Below are 22,180 nucleotides of genomic sequence, written 5' to 3' on the forward strand. Positions count from 1 at the left end.
CTTTGCGCTGGTTTTTGTTGTGTTTACCTCAGCAGGCTCTGCTTCCGTTATGAGGACGAGGCACGCGATACCACGAGTATCGGATCGTCATGACGTCTGTCAAGATTTCTCCCCTTAACAATTTGAGGGGTGCTTTTGCTCTCCACCATCACTTCCTGGTGTTACCTGGGAAGACTTTCATCTGAGAGATGAGTTTCCCTTAGCTCTCATGGTGGCAGCCTCTGCGCTTTCCTCTCCCTGTTCCCTTGCGTTTCTTGTTCTAGACATGCCTCCCCACGTTTTCAATCCGTGTTGGTCTAGCAATGGTAAAGGGATGTATCCCAGTTATTGAAATAAATCATGAAAATGCTTACCATGATTTTCTTATGAGAAAACTGGATACATATCTTTAAACCCTCCCACCGGCTCCTCGCCTTTCTTGGCAACATGTCTCCTCTGTTCACACTCAGAAGAGGACGTGACGTGACCGTGATTGATTATCTGGGCATTGTGCTCGGGTCAGTGAGATGGGTCACCATGCAAGGAATTTTCTTTTGTGTTATTGTCTTTGGTTAGGCATTTGTGTGTGTGAATAGCATTGGAGAAAGATAGTAAAAAAAATTTAAAAAATAGAGTGGATAACTTCATTTCTCAAACTGAAGTCATAACACGTTTTGACTCTATGGGCTGAAAAAGATCGGTGAAACAGAAAAGGTTCATCATTGCAAGTAATGATTGATGGGGAAACTACCCTTTATCACATGACCGGCTTCTGACCAAATATATAGCAAGATTCTTAGTATGCGGAATATAATAGTATTTAAGAAACACTATTCAATTCAATTCTTTTATTTCATTTCCATTCAAAACATAATACAAAGTAATATAAAACAATACAAATCAAGTACAATTTTACAGAAGGGCATTCTTACTTCGTAAAAAAAAAAACAGTATAATAAAGAGCATAAATGGGAATGAGGGGATTCATATTTGAATCATTGCACTTCACATTGAAAATGTTACGTTTGAGAATGATCCATATGTTGATTGTCAGTTAATTTATCGAGTGATTTAGGGAATTATTAGAAATTTTCGTTAAATTAGTTTTTATTTGGTATAATCATCTCATACATACAGTATTACATTCATTCATAATCAATTCTACATGTACAATATAGAATAACAGTTTACAGTATGGATATACCTTTTTGATGAAAATTACATAAAACAACAACAAAAGAAAAAAACAGAAGAGAAGTATAACAACGCAAAGGGAATTATTCAGTTAGCAATCTCAGTTTGTTTAATTGTAGAAGAAAAAACAAAGAAGAGATATTTCTTTTTGTAAGATCACTTTGATTTTCTCTTGTCTATTGTTTAATTCATTGTTTGATTTTACTTGACAGCTTACAGAAGATCATATCCAATAATGAGTGAAGTTGTTGCTTAGCTCAGTCTGGTATTGGTGTATTAACTTAGATTTAATGTCTCTCTCTCTCTCTTTGAAAAATTACATGCTGGGGATTAACACATCCAATTCATAGAATCTGCAAGAAATTTAACTTATTAATGGAGAATATCAATTGCTACAGACCTCCCCACCTAATAAATTTGTTCTTTATCTATGAATCGGTTTATTCTGTTTTAGCAGTATTGTTCAAGAAAAGTATCTAGTTTGATAGTACTTATAAATCTCACATCTATTATTTGTGATATATGCATTTTCTCCTAACCTTATCAGTCCAAGCACCTGCAGTTTGTAAGTGGCTTAGACACCATTACCTATTGGCTGTCTAACTACTGTTGGGACGTCATCAACTATCTGGTCATCTGGATCATCATTATCATCTTGGTTGCAGCTTGTCAGGTAGAAGCCTTCACAGGAGAAAATCTTGATAGCTTTGTGGTTGTCCTGGTAAGTGTCCCCAGGCCTCTGGTGTGCAATCCATATTTATCTTTTCATACTTCTAGGCCCTGTTGCATAAAAGTTACCATATTATGGTAACTTTGCCATCCAATGGTATCTTCTCTGAAATCCTTGATTCTGATAGGCTGATTAGCATTGTTACCATTGTAGTTACTATTGGATGGCAAAGTAACTATAATAGAAACTTTTGTGCAATGGTCATTTCTCGATGACCCTGTTTTGAAAGGACCTTAGGTCATCATTGTCTCACCTGAACAAAGTTTTAGTTTCTCTTTGTGGTAATTCCCGTAGGAACTCGGCAGGACAGCTTATTGCTGGTAAACGCCAAGCTGGTTTATAATCAATTACCAAGGAAACATTTTATGTCTATGTCGGTCATAGTGACTGACCTTAGAGATGACAGATATTACTCTCTGGTCTTTTCATGAAAGTGGAGACAATGGCAGACTTGGGATTCGAACACACAACCTTGCATTTTTTAGTCCAATGTTCGAACCACTGGACCATGCGACCCATGGTAGAGACTTAGTAATCACTTGTCCTGTTAGTCCATTAGTATGTTTGAAAATGTTAAGTTTTTGTTCAACTTGCTCTCATTCTTTAAATTTCTTCATCATTAAGTGTCTATGTGGTACATTTGATCCTTGGGTAATACACCTATCAATTGTAAGACGCACCCCTCGACCCCCGGGAATGGTGCGTCACTTGTCAGATGTGAGTCGGATTTTCATGTACCATGACGCACCTGTGTGTCTCGACTGTGACGGACCTTTTCTTACGATGACTGTGCCTGGACGAAAAAATATGACGCACCAGTGCTAGATTTTGACTGACCATCGACTGTCTCCATGACGCACTCCGTCAAGTAAATTTCCGCGCGCACGTACGTGCCGCTGTACTGTACGATCTCGCGAAAGAACCTTGCAAAGTACTATGTAATAATACCCATTCAGGGGGCGAATGCACGAGAAGGTCTTTGAAAGGACTGTCTTTGGTATCGCCCATTTTATGAGGCGCGTTTTAATCATGAACTACCATATTTGCCGGCGTATAGGCAGCACTATTTTTTATGAGAAAAAGAAGCAAAGTCGGGGTGCGGCCTATACGTGACGATAGTCAAAAGCCGTGTCCCGCGAACGCTGAATACGTGGTCAAAACAGCACGTATGCGTACGGGACTACAGTGACGCTTCCATTGTAATGGTAGTTAAAACAGCGCGTTTATAGGATGAAATAGTAATAAAAAGCATGACTTATCTAAGAAAACATTTTCAGTACCGGTACGTGATAACGTACTTTTCAAATTAAATTCTATTTAGGTCTAAATTTGTTTCCATATAACGCAGCAGAGCTCAGAGACCGTGCAACTCAAGCGATCTGACTCTGTCTGGGGCCGGCATTCCCCGGCAATAGCATGTGTAATAGTACGTTTGCAATATGTATTGGTAGACTTTTGTCAACAACAAGCTATCTAATTGTAATGAATGTCATTACTATTCATGAAATTATGTGGAACATTGGTTTAACATGTTATCATTTTTATCTTCCTTGCAGGAGCCAGGAAGATTAGCAGCATGCACCTCGCTCTACATTTTTAAATTCATTTTTACATCGTCATCGATCATAATGGAAAATAAAATGAAAATATTTACCTTTTGATCTTTTCTTTTGTTTTGTATCTCGAAGTCTCATCGGCCAATAAATAATAATAAAAACCTACCTTGCGATGTGTGCTGTGGTCTGCTGCGGGAAATGGCGGTAGTGGTGATGATTGGCTGGTTGGTTGTGAATACAAATATTTTGGATGAATTATGTGATGATAATGGTGACAATAATGACATAAGTACGATTGTGTCAATGAATTGCCATAAAATGATAATTAAAGTTACAACATTGAGATGAGTGATTTAGATTTTAACATGTTAGGCATTATTGATTATTATGATGGCGACGAGGATGATGATGATAGAGCACGTTTATGTTGACAATAGTAAATGATGATGCACGATTTGTGTGCGATAATAAAGATGACACGTTGATATACGAAGTTTGCATGCAATTTAATATTCTATTGCAGGTGGAAAAATAGCGTAAGTATTAAAAAGTATCATGCCGCCTTCAATATTTTGCCGCTGAAAGAGATCGAGGGAACATGACAAGGTATGTCAAATAAAATTTGTGCTTTGTGCGTGAATTAATAACGGTCTTTTTCAAGACCACAAACTTCCAAGAAAGAATCAGTGTTCATCTCCCGGGGGGGGCACTTCCATTCATGAGTGGATACCATGCGCGACCATGGGGTCTCGAAAAGCACCCTAAACACGTAATTTCCATATTCTGAAAATGCACCCCTTAACAAGTATTGGCGTGTGAAACCCTACCCTTAACAAGTATTGGAAACAACTTACTCTTGGCAAATATTCCTTGAAATGAACCCTTAAACAATTAGTACAGGAATGTTTTATTGTTACGGGTCCTTTGGTCGTCGGCTTTACCTAATTTGGTTTAGTACGACCCCACCTTCTACACCTCGCGCAACTCTAAACACGAAGTGTTGGGGCAAAAAGGACATCCTTTACAAAGCATTTTAATTTTGTTTATCTACTTCAGATACGCCATACTTACCTATTCCCTTAAATGCCATTCGATCGCCACGCTCGAATACACCCGGCAAAAAATTTCTCCTATAAAAGGAGAAAAAGTCTGCAACGCAGACTACATCCCGCACGGCAAGGAGGGAAACCCCGCCCTATACTATAAGTACCTTGCGTGCGTGGCTCACTTCCTCTTTCTTTTGCCGGCGCCCGAACCTAGCGGTTGTGTGGCGCTTACGCTCAGTTAGAGTTTCTATACACCCAAACAGTTAAAGACTTATCCCAAAAGTAGACAGAGGTCTCAGAACCCACGTCTCATGACAAAAAGTAGACAGAGGTCTAAGAACCCACGTCTCATGACAAAAAGTAGACAGGTCTCAGAACCCACGTCTCATCACAAAAGTAGACAGAGGTCTCAGAACCCACGTCTCATCACAGAAGTAGGCAGAGGTCTCGGTACCCACGCCTCATCCGATCCCACAGCCACAACCAGACGGAGGTATGTTTCAGGCCCCACGTCTGTATTATACCATAATGAGCCAAACAACTGGATCGAAAGACTCCCCGTCAGGGCCCCAATCAAGCCAATAATAACACTTCCCAGAACAATACGAAAGAGGATGGAGCTATGAAAGATGATGGAGGAAAGAAAACCCCCAATATAGCCAGGTCTAAACGAGGTACAGGATTCAAAATCCCCCTCAAAGGAAAAGTCAAGACCCCCTCCCAGGCCAAACCCAAGGGGAAGACAGCTAAAACCCCTACTCCAGACGAATTAAAAGTCGGGACGTCCGTCACCTTACTGTGAAAGATACCGAAGGGGGCCGAGTTTTCTTTGGACGACTCGGATAAATTCGAGACGATTCCCGTCACCAAGAAAGCGAAGATGGGGGGAGAATCAGGGAAGGACGTAAAGTCGGGTTTTCATCCCTCTGACGACACGGACATTGCCTCGGCAGCATGGTTCATGAAGATGTTCCAGGCGGCGCAAAAATGTATGAACTTGTCGAATCAACCGATTGCAGGCAACACCAGCGCCCCTACCATCTCAGCGGCGCAGACCAAAACCCGGCCCGACAGCCCAGGCGCACCGACGGACGGGCCGCTGAGGCGTGATGGAGTGCCGGCGAAGCGGCCACGGCCAGGACAACGGGACATTGAAAGCCGTACTCGGGGGAGAGGCCCGAGCTCTCAGCGTTTGGAGCGGACCTGTCATGCTCCCTCTTTTCATATTGAGGATGATTCAGACTCAGAATATGGCTACCATCAGCCCATAGCATCCCGCAAGCGAAAATGGATAGACTCTTTGCTGTCTCAACTCTCCACTTCAGGATCAGAGAGACAGAGCATTGCTAGTGGTCGTTATGAGAAGGAGGGGGCTTCAGTGATTAGTGAGGGTTTTTCTTTAGCTATTTTTGCTCCCACCCCCAGCTCTCGCCATGATAGCGTAGAAAGCAAGCCTGTTTCGGCTGCAGATTTGATTACGAAATACTGCCCCCAGCTTAAGGCAGAGACTACCGACTCAGAGGATTCTAAGCCTATTGTCTGTCTCGATTCGGAGCTTGGTAGACAATCTGTCAACTCAGCTGCGGTGAAGCTTGACAAACCCTTCTCATCTTGCTTGAATTACCTTAATGACAGGGGAAGGGACTTACGTCCTACCAACAGAGTGGTAGGTAAGCACTTTTGCTTTGGGGAACGAGACTTTAAGCACGTTTTTAAGACTCCCATAGTCCCAGATGCAGCCGTTTGTGTTGGTGATGCTAGGGCTAAGAGATCGCACTACTCTAATCAGAATCCACTCGGGTCACGTAGATTTAAGCGTATGGAGGGTCAGTTGACCTCTATTGACCAGGCAGCCAGGACATCTATGCACCTAGCAACCTATCACACATATCTTTTGACAGCCTTTCGGGAATCTGAGAGACTAGGTATCTCCCCAGAGGATCACAGAGACATATGGGAGTGTGTTATGAAGATTGCAGAATACCAGTTTGAACAGGCGTCGAGGACGGCCATACTTTGCACGAGAGCAAGACGTTCACAGGTCATTGACCTACTTCAGATTGAAAAAATGCTACTCGACTACTCGAAAGACTGCCAGCCTGGGGGGATGACCTTTTCAGTGGTCGTTTTCAGGAAGTTTTAGAATCTTCCATCTCTGCCTCTTCCACGGCTGATAAGACAGTATACAGGTTGTCTTTGCATTCTTATGGCCAACGTTCCTCCTCACGTCAGCAGGCCTCTGGGCCAAGTAACAAGCAACAGCAGGGCCCCCCACAACGCGAGGACGGGGATAGGAGGCCCCAGACCAATCAAAGGACCCCTACGCCCTTTCGGGGTCGACGCAGATCGTCCCGCGGTTCTCAGTACCCCCCTAAACTTGTGACTCCTTGGCCTTACCGTTTTCCCCAGACTTACACGCCCCCGTAGGAGGAAGACTCATTTTCTTTGCAAAAAATTGGAGCCTCATAACAAGAGACAAATTAATTCTCAGGATAGTGCGGGAGGGATATCGGGTCGAGATCGACCCAGATTATCAGGACGCGTTCGCACAACTAAGAACCACCTCTGCCCTCCCCCGCTCTCTCGAAAAGAGAGAGGCTCTTTTAAGGGAAATCGACGAACTGGAGAGAAAGCGTGCAATTTCCAAGATTCCCTCCAGCCGAAAGATTGTTTTGTCAAATGTCTTCCTGATTCGGAAACGGTCCGGAAAATTCAGGATGATCCTGAATCTAAAGGAACTAAACAGGTTCATCGAAAACAAGACATTCAAGATGGAATGCCTCTCCAAGATCCTGCCCCTGCTTCGCCCCCACGAGTGGGTGGCATCTATAGACTTATCGGACGCATATCTTCACGTTCCAATAACAAGGTCCTCTCAGTATCTCCTAGGTTTCGCAATAGGAGGGGACACTTACCAGTACCAGGCCCTCCCTTTAGGCCTTCGCTCTGCTCCTCGCATCTTTACAAGGCTCGTCAGGGTAATTGCTGCAGAGCTAAGAAGAAGAGGGGTAAAATTTTTTTGCTATCTGGACGATTGGTTGATCCTCGCCCCCTCGGAACAAACCCTTCACAGACACTTGAAGGTCACAATCGTGTTAACGACAAATTTAGGCCTTCTCATAAACTGGGAAAAATCAAGATTGACTCCAACTCAGACTCCGGATTTCCTTGGAGCATTTATAGACATCCCGCGTCAGGTGGAAGCCCCCCTTCCCCACCGGGTTCAGAGAACGAGAGCAGTCGCGGAGCAACTCCTGTCCAGTCGTCTCTCGACTGCGAAGACTTGGCAGATTTTTCTGGGACTCTTAGCAAGCTTAGTGGATACAGTCCCCCTTTGCAGACTGAGCATGAATTTTCACATAAACAGGTTGGAGATGATTGCAGTGCAGTTAGCCCTCCAACACTTTGCATCCGAGATAGTGGAAAAGTGTGTCCTGATAAAGTCAGACAACCAGACGGTGGTAACATATCTCAACAAAGAAGGGGGAACTCGGTCAAGGACCCTTTGCAGACTGACTCTAGAGATTTTGACATGGTGCGACAGTCGCATCATCACGGTGAAGGCATCCCACATCCCAGGAATGGAGAATCACATAGCAGACTTGTTATCGAGGGGACGCTATCTCCCCTCGGAATGGATGCTCCACGAAGCTGTGGCCAGGGAGATATTCAATCAATTCGGCAACCCACAGATAGATCTATTTGCCTCTACCAGGAACCCAGCACTACTACCCCGAGCCCAACAAACTGAGGCTCACACTGTGTCCCATTACAGGGCAGCAGCAATCAAGGCTGGACTTTCTGAACGGGCTGCCAATTTCTCTGCAGAATGTTTACGGTCTTCCGCACGATCAACCTACGACTCCAGACTCAGTCATTATGTTAGATGGTGTCGGCAGGCTAAGACTAATCCATGCAAGGCATCTATAGGTGAGATTGCTGAATTTTTTATATCAAGAATTTGGCGTGTAATACTATTCGGGGTTACAGGTCTGCCATAGCTGTCCTACACGAAGGCTTTGACAATGGTGAATCTGTTTCCTCGTCTATTTTTCTGTCACGGTTATTAAAGTCCTTCTTTCTTAACAGACCCAGTAGAAGGCTTCTTGCTCCTGCTTGGAGCCTTTCCCAGGTGTTAGTCTCCCTCAGTCAGCCCCCTTTTGAGCCAATGCATAATGCATCTTTGCGGGATTTAACCATAAAAACTGTTTTCCTTCTGGTCAGAGGCGTAGCTCTATCCATGCTCTTACCACAGCTCCTGGGCATATTCGTTGGGAGAAAAACAAGATTAGACTTATTCCTCATGGCCGTTTTTTTGCTAAGAACCAACGGGAGTCCTCTCTCCCTCTTGAAATTGTTCTACCATCCATAAGTTCCTTTTCTTCAGTTAGGGAGGATAGGTTTTGGTGCCCGGTAAGAGCATTAAAATGGTATCTTGATAAGACTAAACAATTTCGTGCTTCCGATCAACTTTTTGTTAGTTTTATTCCCCCTCACAGGGCTGTCTCGCCGGATACTATCTCTCGTTGGATTGTGGAGGCAGTGAAATCTGCTGGTGATCCAGTCATCATTCACCAGAAAGTTAGAGCCCATGACACAAGAGGATTGGCTGCTTCCTGGGCCTTATTCAAGGGCGTACCCATGGAGGATATAATGAAAGCGGCATATTGGTCCAACGCTAATACATTCACATCCTGCTACCTCTCGGATGTCCTCGGTGATGAATCCAAGTTTGCGAGGGCCACCCTGTCCGGTCCCCATCGCTAATCCAAGGTATGAGTTTAACTTTACAAGCTTGTCATTAGTATCTTGTATCATAGAATTGATCTGTAGGGCCTCTTGGCTTTGGCCTGACCACATCCCATAGTTGTTTCCGTGGGAATCTGGCATTTAAGGGAATAGGTAAGTATGGCGTATCTGAAGTAGATTATGTTGTTCAGTAGTGAACACCATATCTACGAAGTAGCCATACTTACCTATGCTACCCTCCCACCTCCCCTCTTTCTGTATCTGAGGTTCGTTTGCCTGAGAAAGAGGAAGTGAGCCACGCACGCAAGGTACTTATAGTATAGGGCGGGGTTTCCCTCCTTGCCGTGCGGGGCTGTAGTCTGCGTTGCAGACTTTTTCTCCTTTTATAGGAGAAATTTTTTGCCGGGTGTATTCGAGCGTGGCAATCGAATGGCATTTAAGGGAATAGGTAAGTATGGATACTTCGTAGATATGGTTTTTACTACTGAACAACATAATCATCCCCGCAAATTCGACCCTAAACGCGTAATTTTCCTAGCGAAATAGATACCCTTTTTTCCTTATTTTTGTGTTTTTGACACCCTTATCACGTAACATACCCTAACATGAAAAAGACATCCTTTTTATGTGTTTTTTTGGTCGCGCATGGTATCCACTCGTCAATGTAAGTGGCCCACCGGGGTTCATCTTTATTTATAGGCGGCGGGGGGAGGGGCAGGTCCCCCCAAAAAAATGAGATGGGGGACGATCCCCCCTAAATATTTAGTTGATAACTTTTTTTTTTGCTTGTCAATTGTTTCCTGCATCCCCCTCCCCTAAATTCTGGTGGACCCCCTAAAATGTCTCTTGTCACCCCCCCCCCCTGAAATTTAGGTGATGACTTTTTTTTCGCTTGTCAAATTATTTTACTTACATTTGTCCATTACTACGGTAGACCCCCTCTAATTTTTTGGGCTTCCGCCGCCAATGTCTTTATTTCACTTGGTCTTTATACCTCTCTCTCACTCTTTATTTTTTTCAATTCAATTCAATTCAATTCTGGTTTTATTGTGAAAATGGTACATGACAAAAGTCCGAAGATTCATTATCATATTTACAAAGTAAAAATGTACATGTATATTATTAAAAGATTACAATATATCCCAATTCTAGTGCTAGACAAATAATCAACAAAGCCAGAAAAAATAATTTGGACAATCTCAAAAAAGATTATTGATTGAAATTATAACATTGTAAAACAATCATCGTCAAAATTAAATCAGCAAAGTTGCGAGTATTAAAAACATATAAATTAACATTCACACTTTTAAAATATCATATTTAAAACAAGAAAAATATGTACATGTATATAAAAAAAAATGTAAATAGCAAGACAAATTAAATAATATATAAGTCCTGTAAAAATATAAACCAAATCAATGTTGTGAAAAATTATAGTTTGAGAATACATGTATGACAGTCATAAAACTAAAGCGAAATAGATTGGTATGAAGTCTGGAATTAACCATGTGATATAGCCTACTGTAGATAGTACACCACCAGTCACAGTCCCTTGACCACCCGTTTACCTGCCTAAACCAGAGAACAGCAAATTCAGTGCACTGCATGAATCCATTGTTCTCTGGCCGAAACAGGCAAATAGGTAGTCAAAGAAAAGTGACTGGTACAGTATATACTTTATAGTGAAAAAAATAAATGAATAAACGAACCAAAAATTTATTGAAGTTGGGCAGTATTACATATCGAATAGTCGTATTACATGTAGATGGAACTCAAGTAAGTAAAAAAAGAACATAATAAAAAGGTGACAAACCTAACATAAAATTAATAAGATTAAAGATAAAAAATAAAGGGGAGTACAAAAAGTGTTACAGTTGCTAAAAAAATAAAGCTGCATATACAATTACATTATATTACAGAGTTCAACAATTGCACAAAGTGGGGGATTGGCGACTGTTGGTATCTTTTTGTTCTAGTCCGAGGAATATCTCAAGATGATGTCAATTTCTTAGGGAAAGACCAGTTCTAACCTTACGGGTTTCAGGCAAGAAGTGGCGATGTCGTTTCGATTTTAGCAACGAGCGTGCAAATCCTTCAACAAGTTCACTCCGTCTGTCTTTAAGAGATGACACATTCATACTTTGTAGAAGTTCAATGTATGGCAAGACATTTGGCCAGGCAATGATACGCAGAGCCCTCTTCTGAACCCACTCAATGCTAGCGGATTGTTGGCAGGTAATGCTAAATGCCCAAACAGGCACGGCAAACTCAATCAATGGCCTGATGTATACATCTTGTCGATTATTTATCTCATATGACATCACCGACTTCAATAAAAAAACATTGAAACACTGCCAGTGCTTGTGTATTTATTTAAAGGACAGGTCCATCCCAACAAAAACTTGATTTGAATGAAAAGAGAAAAATTTAACAAGCATAACACTGAAAATTTCATCAAAGTCGGATGTAAAATAAGAAAGTTATGACATTTCAAAGTTTTGCTTCATTTCACAAAAAAGTTATATGAACGAGCCAGCTACATCCAAATGAGAGAGTCGATGTTATTCACTCACTATTTCTTTTGTTTTTTATTTTTTGAAATATGAAATATTTTGATTTTCTCGTCATTGTCATGTGAAATGAAGTTTCATTCCTCCCTGAACACGTGGAATTCCATTATTTTAACATTTTGTGCTTCAGGCAAGGAAGTCCTAATCGTCAAATTCGTAAAACTTGAAATATTGTATAATTCAAACAATACAAAACAAAAGAAATAGTGAGTGAGTGACATCATCAACTCTCTCATTTGGATGTAACTGGCTCGTTCATATAACTATTTTGTTAAAAGTAAGCGAAACTTTGAAATGTCTTAACTTTCTTATTTTACATCCAATTTTGATGAAATCTTCAGCATTGTGTTTTGTCTGATTTTTCTCTATTGATTCAAATCAACATTTTTCTGAGGTGGACTTGACCTTCAACTTTATTTGTACGAAAAGAAGACGTTAATTGAAAGAAATAAAACGCCGGCAAATACGGTATTATTAAGCAACCGTTTTTGTTCACCAACAAATGAATAAAATATGTTGGCAGGCATTAAAAAAAAAAATGTCCTACGGCGCATCATAAATCCGTCATAAATCCGCAACACGAAAGACGTCCTTTGCAAAGAACACCCCCCCCATGAGAATCAGTTTTTGATCTGAGAGGAACGAACGACGTACGAGACGCGCGCTGCAAGAAAAACTTGTTTTTCATCCTGAGCCATCGTGCGGGCTGGATATATGAAAATGGATCTAAAGAAAAGCGAAATAACTTCTTATAATGCAAGGTGATAGAAAATTGAAGGCAAGATTTTAATGCAAGCATGAGCATGTTTGGGTTTAAATATAAACGCCCGACGATGTGAGTAAAGTGCGTGGACAGACCCGTTCGTACCATGCTGAGGCTTTATGACGCACCCCGGTAAAATGACCAACTATGACGCACCTATTCTCCATGCTATGACTGGCCAATTGCCTCCATGACGGTACCCTGAGTCACTAATTTGTTGGTAAATGACCCACCCATGACGCACCATTCCCGGGGGTCGAGGGGTGCGTCTTACAATTGATAGGTGTATAATACCACATGTGTGTTCATGAGGGTGATAGTTCAAAGGTCATCTAGGGTTCAAAGGTCAAATGATATGAGGTCATATCTTTTTCAAAAAATGTTGTTGTTCAACTTGCTCTCATTTCTTTCTTTTCTGCATCAGTTATGTTGACACTTGGTATGTATGATCCCAGGGTAAAACCACATGTGTGTCTATGACGGTGATGGGATCAAAGGTCATATAGGGGTCAAGGGTTAATTGATAATGCTAAAGTTTTTGTCCAACTTGCTTTTATTTCTTTATTTCTGCATCAATCATTATGAATCTTGGGTAATACATGTATGTCCATGAGGGTGATGGGATTAAAAGTCACAGCAGGGTCAAACGGTCAAGTTTTTGTCTCACCTGCATAGCAGAGTGAGACTATAGGCGCCGCTTTTCTGACGGCGGCGGCGTCAACATTAAATCTTAACCTGAGGTTAAGTTTTTGAAATGACATCATAACTTAGAAAGTATATGGACCTAGTTCATGAAACTTGGCCATAAGGTTTATCAAGTATTACTGAACATCCTATTAGTTTCATGTCACATGACCAAGGTCAAAGGTCATTAAGGGTCAATGAACTTAGACCATGTTGGAGGAATCAACATCAAAATCTTAACCTGAGGTTAAGTTTTTGAAATGTCATCATAACTTAGAAAATATATGGACCTAGTTCATGAAACTTGGACATAAGGTTAATCAAGTATCACTGAATATCCTGCATGAGTTTCACGTCACATGACGAAGGTCAAAGGTCATTTAGGGTCAATGAACTTTGGCCGAATTGGGGGTATCTGTTGAATTCCCATCATAACTTTGAAAGTTTATGGATCTGATTCTTGAAACTTGGACATAATAGTAATCAAGCATCGCTGAACATTTTGTGCAAGTTTCAGGTCTCATGATTGAGGTCAAAGGTCATTTAGGGTTAATGAACTTTGGCCGAATTGGGGGTATCTGTTGAATTACCATCATAACTTTGAAAGTTTATTGGTCTAGTTCGTTAAACTTGGACATTAGAGTAATCAAGTATCACTGAACATCCTGTGCGAGTTTCAGGTCACATGACCAAGGTGAAAGGTCAAGAACTTTGGCCGAATTGGGGGTATCTGTTGAATTACCATCATAACTTTAAAAGTTTATGGATCTTATTCATGAAACTTGGACATAAGAGTAATCAAGTATCACTGAACATCCTGTGCGAGTTTCAGGTCACATGATCAAGGTCAAAGGTCATGTAAGGTCAATGAACTTTGGCCATGTTGGGGTTTTTGTTGAATAACCATCATATCTCTGTAAGTTTATTGGTCTAGTTCATAAAAAGTGGACATAAGAGTAACCATGTATCACTGAACATCTTGTGCGAGTTAGAGTAGTTTTCAAAGTCAGCACTGCTGCTATATTGAACCGCGTGATGCATGTGAGACGGCCAGAGGCATTCCACTTGTTGTTCTAATTGCTCTCATTTCTTTATATCTGCATCAAATATACTGACACTTAGTTTATATGATCCTTGGGTGATACCTCATGTGTGTCCATGAGGGTGATGAGGTCAAAGGTCATATGTATGATGTATGGTTTAAAAGATCAAATTTTTGTTATACACCCATCCTAGACGGGACGTATTATGGTATCATGCTCTGTGTCTGTCTGTCCGTCAGTTAACTTTTCCTTGTTAATATGATAACTTCAGTTTGAGTTAACCTAGACTCATATCATTTGATGTGTATGATACTTGCATGGATCCGAGGAAGCCTATTGGTTTTTAGGTCAAAAGTTCAAGGTTGCAATGACATGTTTTCATCTTGCCTTTCTGTAATCCTTGTAAACGTGATAACTTCAGATTACTTAACCTAGGCTCATATAATTTGGTGTGTATGTTACTAGCATGGTTCCCAGGAAGCCTTTCGATTTATAGGTCAAAAGGTCAAAGGTCAAGAAGCCACCTTTCATTTTTCTTGCTTGACCAGTAACTCCATTTTCCACGTTACAGGTGTAGGCCTACTGTAATAATTGTTGGGTAATAACTTACATGTGTTCATATTGCATATTTTATCAATCACGATATCAGGCGAGATTTTTGGTTCATGAACCACCTTGTTTTTCAATAGTCTTCTTGTGTATGAATTTAAAGATAACCAGTTGATTTTTTTTCAGTTAGCCCTAATTTGAGAGAAAATTGTACGTGAGGAATAATATTGAGACTCTAAATGAAGAGGAAGTTACGATTCTAGACTTCTCTCGGTAATGGAAAGACATACATGTTACAGTATTGTACAGAAATTTGTTCTTTCCAACTTTGTTTAGCAATGGGAAGTCATATTTGTTACATGATAGTGACATTTTCATTTTATTTCTACTGTTGCTTTCTTTCCCTCTGCAGCTCCTGTTTGGATTAGCAGCAATATCATTTGTCTATCTCTTCTCCCTTCTCTTCAACTCCTCTGTGATTGCCTATGCCTTGACTGCATTTGCTCTGTCACTCATTGGTATGGTAAGTGTGAGTACTTTTGGGCAAATTCAAAGTTATGGATAATAACATTATGTCAAAACGTCCCTATGTGCTTCCAAAGGACTTATTCGAGGGCTCTTGAATTCGCGCTGCACACTCCATAATCACAAAGTCACTTTCTTCTTCCCCATCTGTGGAATGGTTTTGATTAACATTTCAGCAAAGAAATTGTATTTTCGATCATAATTCTACTTCTAAAGCAGCGTAATTCAGCATTGTTTTGATCCAATCATGAGCTTTTGTGACATTAAGCGCAACTTTTCTTTGTGGTGCGGACATCAGGGAAGGCAAAACGGAGTCTCTGCTGGCCTGGTATAGACGAGCACCAGGTAAGGACTGGGGGGATTACCGCTATTCAAAGTGTATGGGATCAATCAACAAACATGGGCAATCGACAAGACTTCTTCTTGAAAACTAAACAGATCTAAACTCTCAACAATCAAACAGCAAAAACAACTTATATTTCAAGCAAAAACATAATTTAAATACCGATCTGCGACTGTTAATTTAATGATCGCATTGGAACAAATTCTTGCAATGATATAATTTTGGAGCTCAATCTGGCTTGCTTTAGTTTCGCCCTCTATAGGTCAAATTATGCAGTCTCGTCGCCAAAACGACACATGCAATTGAACTGCGGTTCAGAACTTGAACTAAAATAGCTGCTCATAAATTTGCATCTTTTTAAATTTGAGCTTGCGAAATTTGTGAAATTTTCACTTTTACAGTGTTACCCTGGCTTTAACCCCACAGCCTTCTACATCGTGGAGGCATTCCAAGCAATAAATTCCTGCCAGGTACCTATTCATTTATTGAGTGCAACACAATGTGGATGTATTTCTTGCTAAAGGAAATTGCGCCGTGGCTGGGATTGGAACCCACGACCCTCTGTTTCAAATTCAGAAGACTAATCCTCACTGTATGGAATATTACTTTTTTTTGCAATATATATGTATCTTCCTGTCTTACATAAAATTATGGGTTTGTGTCCCTTTAGGCAGAAAGCTGACGTCCATAGGGTACATTACAGAATTACTGCACTGTCTTCTGATAGGATGCTAAATACACTACAACATGTAAAAACAGTTACCACCTCTGCATGTTAGTCATGGATCTACCGTACACTTTCTATAATAGATAGGGGAATCCCTGATGTCGGGGTCCCACCTCCATGGTATAGTTATTTGGTTTGCTTATTACATTGACATATGTGTAATGGTCATAATGATGATAGTAATAAGAAGAATGGAAATAAGGAGAACCAAAAATAACATGAATAGTAATGGATATAATGAGGATGGTATAATTTATTACAAGGAAAATTTAGGAGCTGATAAATATTAAGATTTGCTTCAATAATCATCATGTATCCATTTACTTTTGCTAGTTTATGCTTCATCAACTGCCCTTGAATATAGTACACAAATTTCTTCGCAATAGTGCCATGTCCAGGTGAACTATAACCATGCACTTCAGTTCATACTAACCCCATGCTAGTTAGTGTGCTGAACCTCCTCTTTGCTTTTTTGCCCCCACGGAGTGAAGACATCACCAAGAAGTCTCCTCTTCGAAAGAGCTAAGTACACCTCCAAAATACGTTTATTAGGCCTTATTTTCTTGCTTCCTTTGCACAAAATTCATTGCCATCCCTTGGACACGGTGCCCATGTGAGGTCTTTATCCTCCCATAGCTTCCTTGCATAGCTTCCTCGCACTCTCTCATGCATGATGGCACTTTTCGATTCCCTGACTTGATTTATTCTTGTCTTTTGTAATGTGATTATTTTCTCCTTAGCTTCCCAGCCGGATTTTTGCACGTCGCTTTTGTTCTCTTAGGTTTAAAACTTACATTCTTACCTCTGCTCTCCTTACAGGATTCTTATATGTAGCTCCCTTTTATAGGTTTTAGCTTGGTTTCACTTCTCTTTTGGAGGCTTTATTATTTTTATGCCCCCGCAGACTAAGTCCAGAGGGGGCATTAAGCATTACCCCTGTCCGCCCCCCCCCTTGGTCTCCGCACACGACACCAAAATACAGGCTAAGTTCGAATTTGGAGTCCGCAGGTCAAGGTCACAGCTCATTAAATATGCAAGTTGGTTTCCGCATAATAACTCAAAAAATATTTAATGGATTTTAAAACTTTTTGTGTGTAGGTAGATGACACCAAAATACAGGCTAAGTTCGAATTTGGAGTCCGCAGGTCCAAGGGCACAGCTCATTAAATATGCGAGTTGGTTTCCGCGCAATAAATATTCAACAAGATTTTTTTTTAATTTGGGTGTGTAGGTAGACGACATTAAAATACAGGCTAAGTTCGAATTTGGAATCTGCAGGTCAAAAGTCACAGCTCATTGTATATGCGAGTTGGTTCAAAGGTCTAAATTTGTTCATGATATATTTGCATATTGGTTTCTGCACAATACTGTATTAAAGGAGAATAAAACCATTGGAACAAGATAGCTTGTGTGAAAATAAAAAAATCAAAGAAACAGATCAACGAAAGTTTGAGAAAAATCGGACAAATAATGAGAAAGTTATGAGCATTTGAATATTGCGATCACTAATGCTATGGAGATAGCAAATTGGCAATGCGACAAAGATGTGTGATGTCACTTGTGAACAACTCTCCCCATTACTTTAGTATATATTTCACTTGAATTGCCTCTTTTATCACATCTTTCCATAGATCATGTGTTATTTCTACATGTGGGCATGTAATATTTTTTTAAGAATACATCATGGATAAATAGTTTGATCATCATAAGAAAAAGCAAAAAGAGACATTTTGAGGGTATTTTATAGTCCACCAAAGGGAAAGTTGTTCATCAGTGATATCACACATCCTTGTCGCATTGCCAATAGGAGGATCTCCATAGCATTAGTGATTGCAATATTCAAATGCTCATAACTTTTTCATTATTTGTCCGATTTTTCTCAAACTTTCTTTATTCTTATTCTTTGATTTTTCTGTTTCTACACAAGCCTGTTTGTTCCAAAGGTTTCATTCCCCTTTAAGTTCAATCATATTGAATGAATATCTGATTGCATTGAGCGGGGCATCTGTGTCCTTTGGACACGTCAAATTTCTAGTTTAATTCTGCCTCTTTTTGCTTGATGGATTGATGAATATAATCCCTCTTGCGTCTATCGTGCGTGATTAATTAATTACTACATGTAGTTCGTTATTTAACCCTTGTCTGCTTGATTGAGTAGTTTATCATTTTGGCGTTAATTAACTAAAACAGTGAATTTATCTCTCCACTGTTCCATCAGTCCGACTCCGTTGGTCTCTGAGGATGTTACCTACAATGTACTTGCCTTTACCGTCTCCCCGGAGACAGCAGCGCTGGGCATGATATTTTGTTCATTTACCTGTTCTCTTTTTCCCTCTTCAGCTCCTTGCAATAAGTCACCAGCTAGAAGAGGAAGAAGAATGTAGATACGCGTTAGCCCTTTTGTCTTGCCCAGCAGAGGAGAAGGCGAGACTCAGGGATCCAAATGTAGTCCGTCCCTCACAAACATTATGACACATGACTCCGCAACCATAAGTCACTTTTCAACCAAACTTGGATGGTACTTAGGGGACCTGCATGTTATGCTGCAGTTGGAGGTCACATGGTAAGGTCAAAGGTCATTTTAAGGTCAACATTAAAGTTTACATGCAAGACTCTTATGGCACATAACTCTGCATCCGTAAGTCACTTTTCAATCAAACTTGGATGGTAGATGTACTTAGGGGACCTGCATGTTTTACTGCAGTCGGAGGTCACATGGTAAGGTCAAAGGTCATTTTTTAGGTCAACGTTAAAGTTTACATGCAAGACTCTTATGACAAATGTCCCAGTTATTTCAAAATGAAGTTTTGATACGATTCTGTTGCGTGCCCTCGCAAATCACAATATTTTTGGTTTTATCATAAATGGGTGAGACACAAACTTGCTTATGTCTTGTTATAAGGGCAGTCTTAGCTCTTCTTTGTGGACAGCATGATGTTATGGCCTCTTGTACTACTGAAGAATTTCTTGTGCAGTGCAGGTTTATCCTGACCATCTCTACGCCTGTCGAGTATGCTCACTGATCCAATCAACTGTACAACCGCCATTCCGTACACTCAGCTGATCTTAGATCCGGTGGCACCATTACCTGCTCGGGAGGAGATTAAAGACCGCAAGCAGGCAGACGAGGTCATGATAGACCTCTAAGCCTCCCGCCCGACATTACCTTCCATGGGGAGGCTGTCGAAAATAGCCCTAGCCCTTTCTCTGCGAGAAGGCTCCACGCCCTGTCAGCTCTTGGTACATGTTCTCTGCTGGGAAATGTACCACGTCTATTGGTACTGATTCAGCTGCCTTGTTGGCTCTCCAACCAAACCTGTGTAGTTGCGCTCGCCCAACCAAGAGTGCTTCTTCAACGGTAGTTCTGTCATACTCCCCCCCCCCCTTTCAGGGTCTGCTAGATCACCGATGGAGAGGATGAGGAGCGAGAAACATCACAACATAAGCCGGGTGTTTACGGGCACTCTGTACCAACAGAGTAATTGTAAATATTTCTGTAACGACGGAGCAATCTCATAATTTCATTTAAGTTGATACATGCTCTCAAGCTCTGTGTTCTTTTACCCACAAGTTCGGTGCCTCTCTTATCCCCATGAATCACGGATGGATAGAAGGCGAATGGTCATCACCTTACGCGGTTAGAATGGAATTACTATTCCACTACTACCGCTACCTGCCGGGGTGCATAACCCCTTTCTGTCTCAGGTTCTGTGGGCGCCCATTCGGGTTATCACCCCTAGTTTTGGGGGTGCTGCCTTTAGCTCCCTAACTACATCCAGCTAGTTGGAGTTTCAGGGCCTCCTTACTCTAACTTTGCCACCCTTTGAGTGCACATCGAAGTGTGAGAAATCCGAGGTAAAGCTCTTTGTAAATTCAGGCGACTCCTCCATGGGAAGGTCATGAGTTCTGAGGGTTCGTCCACATCCCCTCTGTACCCTGTTTCCCGGTGGTCTTGGTCCCTGGACAGATTTGACGGGCTACGTAACACTCCTAATCAAGTCCCCTTTAAGGGGCAAGGAGCCTGAAATCTCTTCTATTTTCTCCAACCTTCTAGGATGCGATAGAGAAGAGGAACAAGGCATACTTCCCCTACCCTTAGGGATAGTGCCTTCCCACCTGGCAGGTCTGAAAAATCTTATTATCACCTCTCAAGTGGATTTAACTCTTTGTAGTTTTTATCTCTTTAAGGGTCTGTCGGTTGTTTTTCCCCACCAGGTCGGAGCACACCAGAGTCTTGCTTCGTGAGGGTGTGTTATCTGGGAGGCTTGTGTTCAGGTCTCAGGGCTTTTAATACCTGGACCTGAGTCTCCCTGGGCTGCGAGTCCTTGTTGAGTTACACTTTCAGGTGTTTTCACACCACCTCAGTGTTGTACATTCCCATTGGCATTTACTGCTTTGCCGGGGGAAGGGTACCTATGGCTTGTTGTTGGATGACGCGGTTGCCTCAGACTCAAGCTCGGTCCTCTGCTCTGGTATGGTGGCATAATGCTAGGATACCTTGTATCCTTCTAGCTCTCCACCTATCAGAGGCCAAGCCTCCCCTCCTTTTAGTGGGAGTTTGCTGGGTCTGAGCTCACGCCTTTCTGCTTACCTACATACTTTGATTCGGAAATAGAGTTTTCCTGCAGTTCATATCCCTTACTCTCTCCGTGTGGGTCTGAGTTTGAGGGCCAAGGTCTGGCTTCTGTTGGCGGTACATGGCCAGTCTGGATTTTTTTTACCCGACTGCCATCTCCACATAGGGGCCCTTACAGAGACACATGTGTCTTCTCAGGCCGGGCTGTATGAGCTCACTTCAGGCTTGGTTTCTGCTGCCAGTGACAACCAGACACGGCCTTCCCCCTGGGCTCGTAGAGCTTCGTGGTCCGAGGCAAGGCTCTCTGCTTGCCGTGCTTTCTGTACCCGCGAGCATAGACGCCTCTTGGCAGGAGGAAGGTCCTTGCCAATCTACAGGGTACTGGACGGCTATCGCCACTTTCTGCTGCTTTCCTGTTGGCTCCTTTATTTTGAACTCCCATCTATTCTTCATTGTTGAGGTTGTTTGTGCCAAGCATTCTTCAAGTCGGAAGCTTGCGCCTTTTGGAGTCTTAGGTCCTTGACACCTCAGCTTACTCTGTTTGAGCCTGTGTTACGCTTTTCCCTTCACGATTCTTCCTATCAAGACAGTCTTCTTGATCGCATCGCTTCTAGCTTGAAACGAAGCTTGTTACATGCTTATTGTTTATGCCAGAAGTGAGAGGTTTAGAATCCACCTGATTCCAACGCCTCCTTTCTTAGCCAAGAATCACACAATTTCTTCCGGCTCTGTTTCTGTCCTGGCCCTCAAATGGTATCTTGACAAGTCAAAGAATGTTAAAAAATTGGAACAATTTTTGGTCTTGTGCAAATTTTTTATGCTACTTCCTGCTATAGAGTACCGAAACGATGACGTCAATTACCATGGTGTCATGGCGGCCTGGTTAACGAACCCAGAATGAAAATGTATCTCCTAGGAGGAAATGGCTGTTATCGGAATGATCGCTTGCAATCTATTTTTCAGACGAGCCAAAATGTGTACAGACGATCATCAGGTGCGACTCTGTTTAGAACCAGCTCGCCATGACACCATGACAACTGACGTCACACTTTGGTTTTCTTCATGTTCGGGGCGATCCAGCAGCGGGCTCGGTGCTTTGCTATTTGATGCGAGGCTGCATGCTTATGATACTAGAAGTATTAGTTC

At 41.6% G+C, this 22,180-nt stretch overlaps 1 protein-coding gene across 1 annotated transcript in view; it reads left to right on the forward strand.

Moving 5' to 3' along the window:
* The window catches only part of LOC121408106 (phospholipid-transporting ATPase ABCA3-like), a 292,368-nt gene that overhangs the window by 184,605 nt on the left and 85,583 nt on the right, over positions 1–22,180 (forward strand). Inside the window, exons 19-20 of the mRNA XM_041599444.1 lie at positions 1,721–1,894; positions 15,276–15,386. Of these exons, the coding sequence (XP_041455378.1) occupies positions 1,721–1,894; positions 15,276–15,386 (285 nt within the window). The remainder of the gene's footprint in view (positions 1–1,720; positions 1,895–15,275; positions 15,387–22,180) is intronic.

Source organism: Lytechinus variegatus, chromosome 2 (assembly GCF_018143015.1).
Source record: "Lytechinus variegatus isolate NC3 chromosome 2, Lvar_3.0, whole genome shotgun sequence".
In the NCBI taxonomy this organism is placed as follows: domain Eukaryota; kingdom Metazoa; phylum Echinodermata; class Echinoidea; order Temnopleuroida; family Toxopneustidae; genus Lytechinus; species Lytechinus variegatus.